Source organism: Euleptes europaea, chromosome 2 (genome assembly GCF_029931775.1).
Source record: "Euleptes europaea isolate rEulEur1 chromosome 2, rEulEur1.hap1, whole genome shotgun sequence".
Classification (NCBI taxonomy): domain Eukaryota; kingdom Metazoa; phylum Chordata; class Lepidosauria; order Squamata; family Sphaerodactylidae; genus Euleptes; species Euleptes europaea.
The window spans coordinates 66,431,059-66,448,482 of NC_079313.1; the positions used below are offsets into that span (position 1 = coordinate 66,431,059).

The 17,424-nt window shown below is 40.7% G+C and overlaps 1 protein-coding gene across 1 annotated transcript in view; it reads right to left on the bottom strand.

The window, feature by feature from the left end:
- Window positions 1-11,721: 11,721 nt before the first annotated feature.
- HOOK1 (hook microtubule tethering protein 1) overlaps window positions 11,722-17,424 on the bottom strand; it is a 40,673-nt gene continuing 34,970 nt past the window's right edge. The window contains exons 17-22 of the mRNA XM_056844119.1: window positions 17,325-17,359; window positions 15,435-15,517; window positions 13,965-14,065; window positions 13,547-13,648; window positions 12,556-12,624; window positions 11,722-12,107 (exon numbers count right to left, since the gene is read on the bottom strand). Of these exons, the coding sequence (XP_056700097.1) occupies window positions 11,937-12,107; window positions 12,556-12,624; window positions 13,547-13,648; window positions 13,965-14,065; window positions 15,435-15,517; window positions 17,325-17,359 (561 nt within the window). The 3' untranslated portion in view covers window positions 11,722-11,936. The remainder of the gene's footprint in view (window positions 12,108-12,555; window positions 12,625-13,546; window positions 13,649-13,964; window positions 14,066-15,434; window positions 15,518-17,324; window positions 17,360-17,424) is intronic.

Genomic DNA, 17,424 nt, shown 5'->3' on the forward strand with positions numbered 1-17,424 from the left:
AAGGAGATGCCCAAAGGGTTTTCTTCCTGGGCCTCTGCCCCTTTCTTTGATGAGCAATATGCTCCAGTACAATCCTAAGAAGCCTCATACTGTGCTGTCACCCTGGCTGTTGGGCCTGGGGAAAGGCCCACCCCTGCTACAGGGTCCATGCCCACCACCGAACCCTTCAGGACATCAGTCACTGTGGCACTCTGCAGGCGCAGTGGGCTGGGGCCTTTAATTTGTGGTGGACTCCCATCGTCCAGCAAGGGGGTATCTGGAGGACATTAGCTCAGTGGGGGTGAGTCTGGGATTACTGGGGGAGGATGCAAACCAATGTATCACAACCACATCACTGAGTTGGATGGCAGTCTGTTTTAAACAACTAAACTTGAAACCGTCACTAAACTATTTATCCTTCTGAAAGGTTATATCTCACCATTTCCCCTCCATTCTATTTTTCTTGTAAGGAAGTTATAACTGCCTCTTTCCCCCCACAAGGTCAGTCATTTGACCCTCATTTTCAAATTAATAATGCTGTTTCGAATATCATCTGTTCTATCGCTTTTGGGGATTGCTACAGTTATCATGACAGCGATTCCAGAACTTATTGCATTTGATTGATGAGGCAATCTACCTTCAGGGAAACATTTGGAGTCTGGTGTGTCTTCTTTGAGATCTTGTGGAATGGCAGGGCAGAACCCATCTTGTCCCAGAAAGACACCCAGATTGACACTATCCCATACTACCACCTCACTTTATTCCTTGTTACTCCAGTTCTCTTGTCTCTTCCGATGCAGGCATCCTAATCATATCCCACTACGCTTTTCTTTTAATTTAACATTTGTTTACATCATGTGGAAATGCTATGTGGTTTTACTTCCTTTTCCTTACAAAGTATGAGCTTTACAAATTTGGGGGGGGATTAGAAGGGGGAGAGAGAAATGAAGGCATATCATGAAAGGAAGAGATCAAAATGGAGAAAAGTGTGGAAAAGGGGAAGATACATTAAGATAAGAGGAAAAGTTGTATTATTTTCTACAACAAGAATCACTGGAAAAGACAATAGTGTTAGGAAAAGATGAAGACAGCAGGAAAACCTTCCAGAGACAAAGTGTGTTTTACCAAATGCAAACTCATACATAACCTGCCTTTATTTCAATCAGTAATTTAGAGGTGAAATCTGACACTGTTAGAGTTGCCCGGTCCCTGTTCGCCATCGGCAGGAGGTTTTGGGGGTGGAGCCTGAGGAGGGCAGGGTTTGGGGAGGGGAGGGACTTCAATGCCATAGAGTCCAATTGCCAAAGCGGCCATTTTCTTCAGGTGAACTGATCTCTATCAGCTGGAGATCAATTGTAATAGCAGGGGATCTCCAGCCACCACCTGGATTGAAGGAATTCATGAATGCTAGATTAACCCTCCCGGTTTCTGCATTCCACTAGGCTGTAATTGACGTGTATTCTGCTACTCTGAGTTTCTTGTTACAGGCAGGGAGAGCCACAGTATGTTTAAATTATGGGCAGTTCATAAAGTTGCTTGGTAAAACCCTCCAAGCAAAAAAACAATGGGTCCCACAGGGTGAGGTGTTTATAGTACACAAACTCTTATGGATGGGAACTATTCTCATTTTAGATAACAACCATTTAAAGTCAATCTTCAGTCAGGACCGCACGGCTTTTATGCTGCTTGAGTTTATGGAACAATCTGATTCTACTTGCCGCCCTTTTCTATCTTGCAAAGTCATTATGAATTACACAAATTGTCCCATCTCCCTGCCCAGTTCTATTTGTTCCTTAAAGCATTTACAAAACTGCCACAGTTTGAACACGTGAAGGGCGCAAGTTTGAAAAAAGACCCAGTTCTTCTTCAGGTGTAAAGGTTACTGCAATCCACCGCTCTTAAACTGAAGTTTTTTATATATATTTCTCTCATAGAATCCTCTTGTCTAGGATTGCCTAATTGCTCGTGACAGCCCTCCTGATCTATCCCCAGGATCAGATTGTGTAGAGCTGTCTGCTTTTTCCCCTCTGAAACAATTCCAATATTTCTTAAATTTCCTGCATATTAATTTAATAACTCCACAAATATTGGGAGTGACTTGTTTAATGTCAGTATTTCCAAACTGAAATTAAACAGGACATTTTGGAAATGGTTTTGGATCAGAAATATCTGAATGCGCACTCCAAGTCTAGACTTGGATTTTGGTGGATGGATAAATAGCAATGTGTATTTTATAGGGCATTACACTATTTTTTTCTGCTTTGTACTTCTTTCTCAGGGAACTATTTTAATCACCTACTTGACATCAGTGCTGCTCAGTAAGGAAGAGTGGAAAACCCTTAATCCTGGGCATTTCTTGGAAAATAGTCAGCTCAGGGAGATGGAAACATTCCTGCCTTTCTCTGCAGGTAACAGGTGATTGAAAGTATTATATTTAGCACTATGCAGAAATTTAGGGATTGCACCTTGTGCTTCCAGCACGCCTGGTGACTTCTTACAGAGTGGTGTGGTTTTTCACACCTTCCAATAATTATGTCTGAGGAATAGGTGCATTTCTCAAGAGTTTAAGAGAATAAGAGTCCTTACCAAATAAGTCTTGGGCTTTGTGTCTGTAGTTTGCAAAATGTGTACACATGCCAAAATGGAATTCCAGGCAGTTTTCACTCCGTTTTCTCGGTCTTCCAGGAAAACGGGTTTGTCTTAGAAAGCAGCTGGCCAGGATAGAGCTTTTTCTTTTCTTCGTTGACCCCCTCCAGAAATTGTCTTTGCAGGCTCCAAAGAATGTCACCTTAAGCACTGTCTTCAGAATGGGACTCACTCTGTGCCCCCAGACTTACTGCATCTGTGAATTTCCTCACTAAGAGAAGCAATTTCTTTGTTGCTTTCAGTGGAACTAATTTCCAATTATAATAGTCCCTCATACCTTCTTCTTAGGGCATATTGGTTTTATGATATCATCTATTGGATGATCAGTTTGTTATGATTAACATTGGTATCCCCTGGTTCTGATAGAAACCCCATGTTTGCTGAAAAGAAACAGCAATTGAGGCAGTCTTTATTTTTTAAAACAAAAGAATTGTTCTCAGCCTTTTCCTTACACTTCCATCCCTTCTCCTGAGTCATCTATGCTAAAAGCCAGTTCTAGCCTCTCTTTTAAGAGACATTTGTGTATTAAGATGTATTCAAATGAAATAGAGAAAAGGAAAAACATGCAACAAACCTGGACATCAAAAGTGTTATTCATTACATATTGCTGTATATTTAAGGACTCATGTGTATAGTATGCATAATAATAAAAGGGTGTATGCCTGTGGGATAGTATAAACAAGGTAACCCACAGATGAAGTAGGATCCACACGGGAGACTCACCAGGTGAGCTCAAAAATAAGTTCCTCAGTTAACCAAACCCCAATAACCTTAAAACGGAGAATTGAATGTGTGAAGATTCCATAGAATGGGAGATATGTTGAGAGCTGGTGAATTAATGTTAAAGAAAAAAAGTGGGGGAAGAGGAGGAGAAATTCACCTGCTCAGCCTAAGAGTTTACAAAATCCATGAGGGAGATACTGGGTGCTAGGATTCCCATATTTTGCACATTGTCCCGTTCCCCCCACCCCCCGCATGTAATTTCTCACAGGCCCCAGACTGTATCCTGTAAAACTAAATCAGATACAAGTTACTAAGTTAAATTTCCCTGAAAGTCTTGCTGGAAATTCCTCTGCTGAAGGAATCTCTAAAGTATTTTTCAAGGGACTAGTTATTAAATCACTGAGGTATATTCAAATCTATTAACTTCCCACATGGTCTTCAACCACTAACACCACAAGGGTGCCTGCTTAATGCTATCATAAACACTACTGTAGCAGAGAACATAAACACTAACACTGGCACTGGAAGTTTGAAATGTAGGGGCAAAGTTAAACGGCTGGAAAAAGAATTTTACTAACCCTCCAGAAGGATGATGGGTCTATAAAAATTGCTTTTAATTTAGAAATTATGTCTTTTTCTACCTTATCTCATGTGATAGCTTAGCTAATGTTCATAAAATGAAATGTGTTCCAATTAAATCAATGTCTATTTCAGACTAATTGCAAATTGTCACAGATTTCCATCTCAAAGGAAAATCTGGTAGGAAAAGTGCAATTTTAGACTTGTCAACAGTATTTCAAACAATAGCGGATAAATGTTGGAACAAATTGTGTTCTTTGAAAAAGCCTCACCTTTCTACTTTATTAATAAATAGACACATCACTATTTTTTTCTATAAACACTTTTAAGCAGTTAACACTTGTGTTACTGTTAATCTGTTATTTGTACGGAGTGATATCCATTACTCAGTATCCCGATACTCTATGGTAGCCATTCTTACATTGTGGTTAGCTGGGAAACCACCGCAGCACCCAGTTACGTTTGAAGGTGACTTATTTGATAATACTAGAAGAACAAGAGGAAAATGGCTGTTGGACGTGCCTCATGCTTACTGAAGAGGGAAACTGCTTTGCATATATATTTGAAACCAAGAAAATGTGGAATATGATCCCATGAAAAACCTTAGGACTGGGATGTATATGTACACTCTAGCCTTGAGGAATATATTGGTGAGAGCACTACTATGGAACTTAAAATAAAGAGATCACAAAATTAAAGCCAAAAGTTTTAATGTGAATATAAAAGAACGTTTGTCAAATAAAAAAGAAAACCATGTTTACAAATTAGTGCAATTTTTTGCCATTTGTTTGAACAGATACACACAGACATTAAAAATTTGACCTCAACAAGTCTAATTTGAAAAAAAAAATCAAAGCAACCATACTCTTTTGCAAACAAAAACATTAGTATTGCTAACAATTATGTGGTCTCCAGCAAAATGCTTACTGTGGAAAAACACTTTCACTTATTCCATATTAATAAAAAGTACTGTATATTCTTGTGAAACATTCCATTAAATCTACTGAATGCTTTATTCTGATAAACATATAACTCTTTAAAAAACCCTCAAAATGATCATGATTTTAATAACTAAATCACATTCTCCATTATTAACTTATGAATTTACACAATGGCAATTATAAACAAAGTGCTTTTGAGTCTAATTACAATAACCATGCAGTCAAGAAAGGGCATAATCTATTAAACACCACTTTTTATACAGTCTCCTACTGAAATGAGAGATTGGGCTGCAGAGAGATTGCTTGATGGGTACTGTCAATGACTACCATACCATGTGCAAGTTACAAACATTTCTCCAGCCCCAAACCCCACTAAAGGGGAAAGTAGAGCTATGGAGGAGTCCTGCTTGGAGCAAAAACACATGGTTGCTTTAGCCTCCTTTATTCCCTGTTTCAGCCAGGATTCAGCCAGGATCGAATGCACGTTCGGCAAAACGCATGCGTTCGATCCTGGCTGAAACAGGGAATAAAGGAGGCTAAAGCAACCATGTGTTTTCGCCCCTGTACTCTGTCCTGAATTTATTATCAATAAAAACACTGTTTTTGAATACTATGAATAGAAAGATCAAATATTATTTTCAGCTCTTTCACTGGAAAGAGAAACAAATCTATACCTTTTATTAAATCAGTAAACTATTGATTTAATGAGAAATAGCTCATTTCCAATATTCTAATATCTGCACTCCTTGAAACCATGTGAACACAATGCATTTTATAAGCTTTGCGCAGATAACTAAATTACTCTGTATTATGCACAAATCAAAATATACCTTGTGAAAGATAATACAAAGAGATGCAATGCTTTGCTAAACAAGTATTAAAACCTATTGTATTTTCAGAATAAATGCAAAAGGAAAATCCCAGTTCACCTGAACTTTATAGATTTAAAAGCAAGAGGGGTCAAATTCTGAACTGCATTGCTGGTGATCAAATCTTAGAATTTTATTACTGACAGGAGGTAGTTCAAGTTTAAAACTAGTGTCATATCGAGTATACACAAATTCAGCTGCAAACAGCTAATACATGCAGTTGCTTTTCTGATAACAATTTCTTCACGTTCAGCAACTCACAATGAGGATGCTGTCTCTCAAGAGACATCTCAGCCCAGTAAGAGGAATGGTACACACACAGGTATTGGAAATAAATCTAAGCGTTGGTGATATGCATGCACAGCCTAGCCAGAGTTGTGATATTCAACACAACAATCTGTTTAGAGAAGGAGGGAAAGAGATAAAGTTTCCCCCAAAACTGGTGATTTGTGATAATGAACACAATTGCATATGGATTTTTATAATTATTGCACCAACATAGTTTGAAGTCTGTTCCCAGTTCTAGCCAAGTTTAGCACAATGCTTGTGAAGTTGAGTTTTTTTGATAGTGCTATAAAACAGTGCTATAGGACAGTGAAAATGATAACATTTTGTTAAAACAAAATCAGAGCCAAAGCAGACATGGCAGTAAGTATGCATCTATCACACATACTTTCTTCCCCAATTTATCTCATGACGTCTAGTAGAATTTTACGTGGTGTAATGACATTACAATATGACAGGTAAACGGGGGGCAGGAACATGATACACGACAACCATTTTCTGCAGCATTGTGTTTACTGCCTTGCCTGGTTTGGTCCTTCTTTTGGTGGAAGAAGTCTTTCCAAAGTTACATGGCCTTTCCCCTTATTCTGTTTTGTCTCTATTACTGTCTACGATCCAGTACTCTCTACGATCAAAACAGCAATGTAGAAAAGTAATTCAAGCTGGTGAAAATAAAGCCATATTTTTGGTCCTTTGGTATAAAGATTCCACTGGGTCGCAATCCAAGTCACAATTAATTCTGACTCAATCCTATAGGAATTCAAGGAACAAGTGAATCCCATGACTTCTAACAGTACTTAATTATACCTAGTTTGAGATAGCTTATGGCCACAACATTCTAATACAAGGAGAATAAATTGGAGAAAATGAATAAAAGATTAAAGCTATTAAATCTACTGTGCTTGTGAAACCTCATGTATGGAGATTAGGGCTGTCAATTCGGTTCGGCCCGAACTGAAAATCAGCCGAATTTCCCTTGATTCGGCGGTTTTTAGTTCGGACGGATCCGAACTCAAAACTGGCGGGCAACCGGGGGGGCCGAATTCAGCGAGTTCGGGAGTTCGGCGAATAAATTCGGCCAATTCGGCCGTCAGTAAGCAGCATAACCGTCAGTAAGCAGCATTCTCCTCCCCCGGCCAATCGGTGGCCAAGCTGGGTCTTCTTCTGGCCAATCAGTCAGGATTGAGTGCTGGAGGAATCAGCTGATGTGCGGCCGGCCGGGGAAAGAGAGAGAGAGAGGGAAATCCTCATGTGTGTGTGAGGGGGTGCTTGTGCACATTCGCTCCTTTCCGTGGCTGCAGGGGGCGCATTTTTTGGGGTACCGACCCCAAACTTTCAGGGGATATTCAGACAGGTTTTTTTAAGAGACCACCCAAGTTTTGTAAACATTGGGTCAGGGGGTCCCGAGATATGGGCTCCCCCCCTTTTTTCTTTCCATGGCTGCAGAGGGCGCATTTTTGGGTGTGCCGACCCCAAACTTTCAGCGGAGCATCAGACTAGGCTTCTTAAGATACCCCCCAAGTTTTGTAAACATTGGGTCAGGGCCCCCCGAGATATGGGCTCCACCCCTTTTTCCTCTCCCCCCTTTTCCATTTTCGTGGCTGCAGGGGGCGCTTTTTTGGGGGTTCAGCCCCCAAACTTTTGTCATAGCTTCAGAGAATCCCTCTTAAGAGACCACCCAAGTTTTGTAAAGATGGGTTCAGTGGGGGCTGAAATATTGGCTCCCCCCCTTTTCTCTTTCCATGGCTGCAGGGGGCGCATTTTTGGGTGTGCCGATCCCAGACTTTCGGCGGAGCTTCAGTCAAGGCTTTTTAAGAGACCACCCAAGTTTTGTAAACATTGGGTCAGGGCCCCCGAGATATGGGCTTTCCCCTTTCCCCTATTGGGATGAATGGATCACCCTCGAGAGATGCATACGTATGGATCTTATATTGGATACAAATGGAATCATATTGGATTACCCAGCCTCCCAGCCCCTCCTGCTGGAACAGAAGACAGCCACAGTAAGACCCCTTTGGGGGCTTTAATCTATATTTTTTCTTTTCTGTGTGTGTGTGGGGGGGAAAGCAGAGTCTGTGTGTGTGTGTGTGTGGGGAGGGAGCAGTTTCTGTGGGTGGGGGGGGAAGCCAAAGGGGGCTTTTGCCGGTTCTCCCTGGGGTGTGTGTTCCCCCTCCAGTCTCTCTCTCCCTGGTTTGAGGGGGGGCTTCATTTTTATTCTTCAGGTTTTTCCTCATTCATAAGATCAGTTAGGTTATTGATGCTTGCTCAAAACTGGTTTTCAAATGGTGACTTAAAGAATGCATCTGCCTGGTCCCAAGTCCAATGCAAAAGGAGACATTCCACCCCCTCCTGCTCATTATGCATAGCTAGCTGCCTCTGTCCCTTTCCATGGTATGCAAACTCCCAGGTGTCAGGTGTTGCTATGCACTGTTGCAAAGGTTTTGCATTGCGTGCTTGTGTTGCTTTGCAGTTGTATTGTTTTGCAAAATTCTTCACACCTGCCCCGCCCTTTGCATATTTGCAAAGGGGTTGCTCTGCAGTTGTGTTGCTTTGCAAAGTTCTTAGCACCTGCCCCGCCCTTGCTCTCATCAGCTGTTTGTCGGGCCGGGAGCTTTGTGCGTGGGCGGCAAGCTCTGCGGAGAGATCCACATTAAGGGTGGGGGGGACCCCTTTCAGGGCCCATATCTCAGCCCCCCCGACCCAATCTTTAAAAAACTTGGGGAGTCTTTCAATATACGTCCTTTGAAGCTCTGCTGAAAGTTTGGGACCTCTGAGCCCAAAAATGCCCCCCCCCAGAGCCGCGGAAAGGCGCGGTTGTGTTTTTAATGGCTTTATTCGGCCGAATTTTTTTCCCGAACTTTGAATTCCCACCGAATTGAACGGATCCGAAGTGGGGGAGTTCGGACTTCGGCACGTACCGAACCCACAAGGGCCAAATTCGGCAGAATCCGAACTGTACCGAATTTTTTTTTTTTGACAGCCCTAATGGAGATTAAATAGTTCAGTGCAATTAAGAGTCATACTGAATTACAAAAATATACTACAGTATCAAAAACACTAAGCATCATGCTACAACATCTGCATTGATCATTTCATTCTACAAATTCAGAGCAGTCAGACACCTCAGAAATCAGCATACTAAGAGATGAGAAAACTTGACAGTTAGTCAAGAGAAACATGGAAACTTACTCAGTAACAAGAACTGGTGGTATTTTAGTGTATCATGTCATCAGACAGTTAGAGAATATTTCACACTTTTAAGACTAAAATCTAAAACAAAAAGCACGTAATACTGCAATTACTGCCACAAATAAGTTAAGTGAGATCTAATGAATGCAAAAATTAGTAAAATCTGAACTGTAGTTTAATATAGCGCTGGGATTCTGTGCTTGATCTGAACACTCCCATAAACAAAGCAAATCTATAACTCATAGTGACAGAATTAATCTTATTTCAAGTGTTTATGAATTAACTTATTTTAAAAAACTCACAATTGCATTAGTATCATTTACAGAACAAAGAAACAAAAATACCATCCCATTCTAGTTAACTTTGTATCGGGTGACTGAAGAGTTTTTAAGCATTGTCTTCCTTTAAAACAAAATGCCCCTCTACCAAGAACTTGCATCCTCACTTATTTTAATGCCTTATGGAAACTGTACCAGATTGCCAAAAATTGTACCCTTGATTCTAGATGTGCAGCATCACTTCATGGACGGAGTTTTCTGATGGCATGAACTTTTGCAGGAAGCAGCCTATACTCCAGCAGTTGCTTGATGCACATGGATACACAAAAGAACATTTGTTCTTTGCGAGAACCTGCCCTACTGGTTTTGTTTAAATTGTATCAACATGTCAACAGTAATATTTCAGATGAAGCAGTTTATAAGGATTTAAAATCAACAGCTAGGCTACTTATTCCAGAGTCTACTGTAAGGATGAAAAGGATGCAGACACAAAGTTGCTAACCTACAGCATGATGCAATTAGTGGCCACAGTGTAGAAGATCCCAGGGAACAGGTACACCCAACCCTCAGGTATAGAATGTACCTGGCACCTTCCACTCCCTGCACCAATCTCTGCAGTTGATTACAGTGTCAAGGCCATTGCATGACAAGGAAAGATCCTCTGCACCACCCAATGACCTGAAGCCTTCTAACTACCATACCAACTGCTGGTGCTAGGAGACCACTTGGCAGCCAAACTACTTAAAACTCTCTACGACCCAAACTTGTCCCTTAGCTGTCACTCCCCTCTAGGGATGTGCAAAAAAAAAATCAGTAAAATTCAGGTTCAGGTTTCCGACTTCCGCAGGATTGCGACTTTGTAGCAAAAGTAGGCTAATGAACAATTCCCACAATAGCAAGCAAATGGGATTTTGTGCAAAGCTCCTGCGGAGGACTTTTTGGGGCTAGCGGTCCCAAATTTTCAGGGTAGCTTTCAGGAACTCTTCTTGCACAAACCCCAAAGTTTGGTGAAGACTGGATCAGGGGGTCTGGTGTTATGGGCACTGGAGAGGTCGCCCCTCCCTCCTCCATAGACAAGCATTAGCCCATTAGCGAACAGAGAATCTGACTCTTACCTTCCTGCTTCTATATAGAGGAGGGAGTGGGTGACCTCTTCCAGACCCCATAACTTCGGACTCCCCGACCCAATCTTCACCAAACTTGGGGGTTCTTGCAAGGAGAGTCCCTGCAAGCTACCCTGAACATTTGGCGGCTCTACCTCAAAAATGCCCCCCAGGAGCTTTGCAAATCCTGGGGAGAACCCGGAAAAGGTGGATAATTACGTGGTTTTTTCAGGAATGGCCAATTTGGCTTTGGCTTCCCCCTAGGTTTTGCAATTTGGTAAACCTGAACCTGAAATTTACCAAAATGGCTTTTTTCGGCATATTTTCAGTTCAGGTTTATTGATATGCACAGCCCTACTCTCCTCTTTCAAATTAAGGAATGCCCCCAAGTCATGAACTATCAACGTTGTGGGGCAACTGAACACAGCTCTATGACCACACTGCCCAGCCGTCACACAAAGGTTAGAATCTTACCTGGATCATATACATGGCTCACATGATCAAAAACTATGGAATCGTTCAAGGTCTATTCTACCTACAACACAGATCTGAGTAATGGGTTTTTCACTTTTTAAAAATGCTAGAGTAATCTTATGCAAGAGCCTAAATTCTTGCTTAAACAGCAACTTTGTCAATCAACTTCCAATATACTGCTATTCTGGCTCTGCGGAATTCATACCTTTAAAACAGGAAGTATTTTCTTTATGTTATCTACCCCAAACTGTAATTAAGTAGTCACTACAAAACCCTAACCCTCATCCTATTGAAAGGGTTTGAGCCAAGTTCCATGAGTCTTAGCTCCGAGTAAGTGTGCCTAGGACTGCAGCCTTAAAGTCAAATCCTCAAGTCAGTAAATCATTTTGGTTACATTTTGCTTAGAGGCAGAACCATTCATGTAAAAATAATTGCAATAGATTTTCAGTTTCTTTCCTTCTTCAATATAAAACGGAACAATTTCAGAAAAAAATACGGTTTTTTGTGGAGCAGGGAATTTATATAAAAATTGCTGCCAATAAATCAAATTAGACTGAAAACATTTAAATAGAATTTTCAACATGATGGCAAATATTGGAATTCATATACAAGAGACCGTGAAGACAGATATAAATCCTTTACAGTTGTGCTTATCATGTACCTTAAGTCTTTAAAATCAAGAAAACGTTGACAGATATGCATTGCTTTGTGTAAGCAGTTGGCTAAATTTAATTTACCAGCGCAGCAAATGGGTCTCGCATGTAAAATAGTTGATGCCCAGCATCACACCCTCTTCCTCTGTCAGGCAGTTTAGAACAGGAGTTACAAAATAATTTAAGGACACTTTAGTGCACAAATATCCTCGGTGATTTAATCTGATGCTGCAGCAGGTACTTTAACAGAGAGATTTCTTCGGGTATTGGTGACATGACGTTGCTGTGCGAGGAAAGAGCGCCCAGGGAGGCCAGAAGGAGTATCTTTGTAGGCACTGCTCCCACTTATCAGCCTGGACTCCATGCCCAGCTTATGAAATGCTAAGCTCTGGAAGTAAAGCAAGATAAACTATTTAGACACACGATCCCTTATGTTCTGTCTCGAAACTGTTGCAGGTGATCACTGTAACACAAAAGTATAGTTGGGCACCTCTAAGCTGCAATGCTGTCAATGGAGAAGGAAACAGGTTGTGCCATCGTTTTTTTTGGTGAAAATAGCCTATAAAGGCTGAATGGCACAATTAGAATCTTTGCTCCTTATTCCTCTACTGCACAAGACAAGCAATTTAAAAACATGAAACAATTATTAAGTGGACAGCTTCCAAAATCCAATTTTCTGACTGCATGGAGGATGGCAGCCGGAACCTGCATGCTATCACTGTAACCAGAACTGAGTAGATGGGTGATGGGAGTGACTATTTCGACTCTGGAAAGTTATTAGTATTTATTTTCCTTGTGTTCACGTGTAATCTTCTAACACACACACACCCACTCACCTTGTTATACCATGCAGATACAATTAACTTCTCTTCATGGTCACGTATCTTAGCCAATTTACATTCTCCCTAGAAGAAAATTATAAGTGAAAGATGTATGTGGAATTTTTTTTATGATCATCAACATTCAAAGCTGACTCATTAAAAGATGAAAGTTTATATCTTTTTCTAGGGCAATCCATACATATCAATGAATACCGGAACGGAGTGTTCAGACTATCATCTATCATCTCCACTTCAGGTATTCTTCCCTTTCTGCCTTAACAGATCTGACCACACCGAATCATGCTTGTGTTACCTCTAGGTTGGCTTTATTGTAATACTCATTACATGGGGGCCGCTCTGCATGACAAGCCAGAAGCTTTAATTGGTACAGAATGCAGGTGGCTCAGCTTTTGATAAGGGGCATGCATGTATTGAGGGGCATGCATGTATTGCTCTAAGTTTGAAAATAAAAAACTTGTTTGATTGTCTACTTGCTTCTAGGTTCATTCTGAGATACTGGTGTTTTACCTTTAGTACCCCTTTTTGACTTGGGACTGGTGTACTTGAAAGAACAGTTCTCTCAGTAGGGATCCAATTTAGACCATCCCTGTACTCTTCCAGCAGTATCTTCCCAGAAAAGGGTTTACTCTACTATGGCAAGATCTCATTCTTCATCTGTACCAGCTTTTTGTAAGGTTTGGGAGATGGTTTTGTTTTGTAGTGCATACAAAGACTGATTTTGATGTTTTTGTCTTCTGGGAATTATTTTGATGGACTATGGTTACCATTTGTTGCTATACTTTTGGGTTGATTGTTTTTTTCTTTTTAACTATGAGCATGTGGAAATATGAACATTTTCAAACACACAAATAAATAAAAATAAATAACAGTATTTTGATTCACTCTGCCTTCTTTGAATTACACCCCCCAACACACTTAGTTTTTGTAATCAAATTAGTTGTAACTTCCAGAAGAAATATTAAGGATCTCATAATTTTTTTTTTACCTCAAGTGCTTCTATTTTTTTGTCTTTTTCAGTCAGTTGTTTTCTCAGCAACATGATTTCAGCTGATGCTGGATTTAGTTTGGGGTCTAAGGTTCTTATCACCTGCATGAAAATAAACATTACAAAATGCTTTGGACTTTATCTTTAACAGCCTTGCATCCAGTCACAAAATGAATTTTGAGGCAAAATATGTTTTGATGCATTGCTATAAAATAACTCAGTATTTGCCAGTCTGGCAAATATTGAAAGAATTTTATGACATAATAATGTTGGGTGGACACAGAAACAATAAAATTAGGAAATCTGACCAAAAGGTATCAAACTAATCCTGTAAATGCCATGGAAGAAGGCATGGGGGGGGGGTCCAGCTTCACATTTATGAAATAAATCCATTAATGTCATTAAACACAATACTCACACTTCTTGCTTTTTCCAAGTACATCTTATATCTCTCTTCCATTGATTTCATATCTTCATCTTTCTTACGCAAAGCTGCTTCCAATTCTTCAACCTTTTGCGCTATTTAGTGAGAAACACCATGAGATTATCAACACACAAATATGTCTTATCTAACCTGAAACAAGGAACAAGCTTGAAGTACTGTTGGGATGCAGCACTCTCTAGAGGGATTCAAAACTATTTATAATGATGGCCTATAAAAGAGTGCTATACTTCCCAGTCTTCAATAAAAGTTGTCTGACAGGCGGAAGCATGGCTTGTGGGTTTCTTCTTAGCTACCCCAGCTGCAGCTCCAGAGTAAAACTCAGGACTCTCAGCACACACCTGCTCATGTACAGCTACTAATCGTTTAACAAAGATTGCAAAGCCAAAAACCATGTACTACATTTTATTAGGACTAACCAAATAACGATGAGCCCCGTGGCGCAGAGTGTTAAGCTGCAGTACTGCAGTCAAAAGCTCTGCTCACGACCTGAGTTTGATCCCAACGGAAGTTGGTTTCAGGTAGCTGGCTCAAGGTTGACTCAGCCTTCCATCCTTCCGAGGTCGGTGAAATGAGTACCCAGCTTGCTGGGGGTAAAGGGAAGATGACTGGGGAAGGCACTGGCAAACCACCCCGCAAACAAAGTCTGCCTAGAAAACGTCGGGATGTTACGTCACCCCATGGGTCAGGAATGACCCGGTGCTTGCACAGGGGACCTTTACCTTTACCTTTTTAACCAAATAACACAAAATAGTGTAGAAGTGCTTTCAAGCCCTAGATGCTAAGAAAAAGTGCGTGCGTGCATGGAGGAAGAGTTTAGGTCCTTGCACCTAGGGCCTACAGACTTGATAAGATTGGGTCATGCTGGATTGAACTGGTACGAAGTTGTATGCCTTCAGCCTTCAGAAAATTCCAACTGCAAATATAAAAACCAGCAACTTATTAAAAATGCTATGCCGGACTTGAATGCTTGTACAACATTTTGCATTATTTTGGTTGTTCCAAAAGGGTATTACATGGACTTTGTTTTTTAATTAACCATGTTGTAGTTAAATAGAAATTAATTTCTGAAAAGAAAGAGAAGATAAAATACATTCTTCCATTTGCTTTACAGACTGGCAGTACAAAACACCAACACACAAACTGCCTAGAAGATGCTTATGCAGGAATCAATGGGGACAACTATAATGAAATAATCACTCCCTTTTGCTGGTGCAGTTTCACTGACGGAAGAGAGATGATTTCACCCCCTTGCTCCTCTTCAGTTTAGCCCTATGCAGATAGCTATTCATGTAGATCTTGTGACACCAAGAATCTTGTTAGGGCTGCTGGATGAGGGGTGGGGTGGGGGTTCACAGGGAAAAAAACCATTCGCTAGAGCCTTCTACGTAGGGGGGGTTGGATCCAAGCCAACACGTAGCTAAAGTAACAGTCATGGAAATTTACCATTCTGATTTTGATCTGGTTGGAGGTCGGCAAGAAGAGCCTCCCTTTTCTGCAACTCATCATGGACTTCGCTCAGTTTTTCCCTGAAAGATTCAGCAATATTGACACAGAGATCAGATCATACAATTCATATACCTAGGAACTCATTGTAACTTAAAAAATATGAAACAAACTTGTATTTTTATAAGCTATTTTTAAATGATGAGCCACCATTTTGAAAAAGAACAGGACTCATGCTCTGAGTTACCTTAGAACAACATGTTAAAATATCAAATACGATGCATACTTTTCCAGAACAGGTACTTAGAAAACTGAAGATATTCTATTTTTTTTTAAAAGCAAAAACAGGAAGAATTCTATGGCAATTATTTTAGGCTTTATAGGCCTAAATGTTTAGGCCCAAGAACTGAAATAGTTAAAGGCATGAAGATTGGGGGGGGGGGGTGCCAAAAAATGTTTTGGTAAAATTCACATTTGGGTCTACTGGACCTGAAATTTTTCGGGAAACTTGGATGTTTCCAAACTCCCATATTGCGACTATCTAGATTCCCAAAAAAATCAGGTCCATTAGATTTTACCCTCCTCCCTCCGCCCTCCCCTCACTTATCTCATCTGAAGGAGATGCAGTGGCCGCCACTGAGCCCCCATGTTCATGTTCATGGAGGATAGGGCTATCCATGGCTACTAGTCAAAATGAATACTAGTCATGATGCATAGCTTTTATCTCCAGTATCAGAGGAGCATGCCTATTACATTAGGTGTTGTGGAACACAGGCAGGATACTGCTGCAGTCATCTTGTCTATAGGCTTCCTAAAGGCACCTGGTCGGCCACTGTGTGAACAGACTGCTAGACTTGGGCCTTGGTCTGATTCAGCACAGCTTTTCTTATGTTATGTAAGAACATTAGAAGAGCCCAGCTGGATCAGACCAGTGGTCCATCTAGTTCAGCATCCTGTCTCACATAGCGACCAACCAGTTTCTTTGGAGGTCTAACAACAGGGCATAGAAGCTGAGGCCCTCCCCTGGCACTGGTATTCAGAGGTTTACTGCCTCTGAATGTGAAGGTTCCCTTTTGTCATCATGGCTTGTACCACTGATAGACCTATCCTGCATGAATCTGTCTAATTCCCTTTTAAAGCAGTCTATGCCATCACTACATTTTTGGCAGCAAATTCCACATTTTAATCACATGCTATGTAAAGAAGTATTTCCTTTTGTCAGTCTTGAATCTACTGCCCATCAGCTTCATGGGAGGCTCTCGAGTTATAGTATTTTGGGAGAGGGAGAAAAAGTTCTGTTTGTCAGCTCTCCCTACACAGTGCATAACTGTATATACCTCTATCACATCCCCGCTTAGTTGTCTCTTTTCTAAACTGAAAAGTCCCAGAAGAGGTTGCCCTCTTCTGTACTTTTTCCAGCTCTGCGATGTCCTTTTTTGAGATACATTGACCAGAACTGCACACAGTATTCCAAAAGAGGTCGCACCCTAGATCTATACAGAGGCACTATAATGTCAGCTGTTTTATTTTCAATCTTTTTCCTAATAATCCCTTACTTAAGAGTTTGCCTTTTTCACCACTGCAGCACACTGAGTTGACACTTTCATTGACCCCAGATCTCTGGCCTATGGAATATAAGTAACTGAATAAGTTACTTATATGGAATATAAGTAACTGAATAAGTGACTGGGATAACCTGAGATACAGGGAGGGGGTTGATGACAGGTTGGTGGGGACTCCTCATGGCTAATGATCATTCCCTTTCTATATTAGCACTGCAAGAACAAAAGGACACGAGGTGTTTTTGTCAAGATACTCTCTGTTCCCTTTCTCCCTCATGTACATTTACACTTGGTATTCAAAATGTACAAATAATTTCATAAAACTTACATATGTAGTGCAATCTTCTGCTTCAACTTGCTCGACTATAAAAACAAGTTAAAAATATTTAGAAATGTATTAGGTCCAGCTAACAATCCACATATGCTCC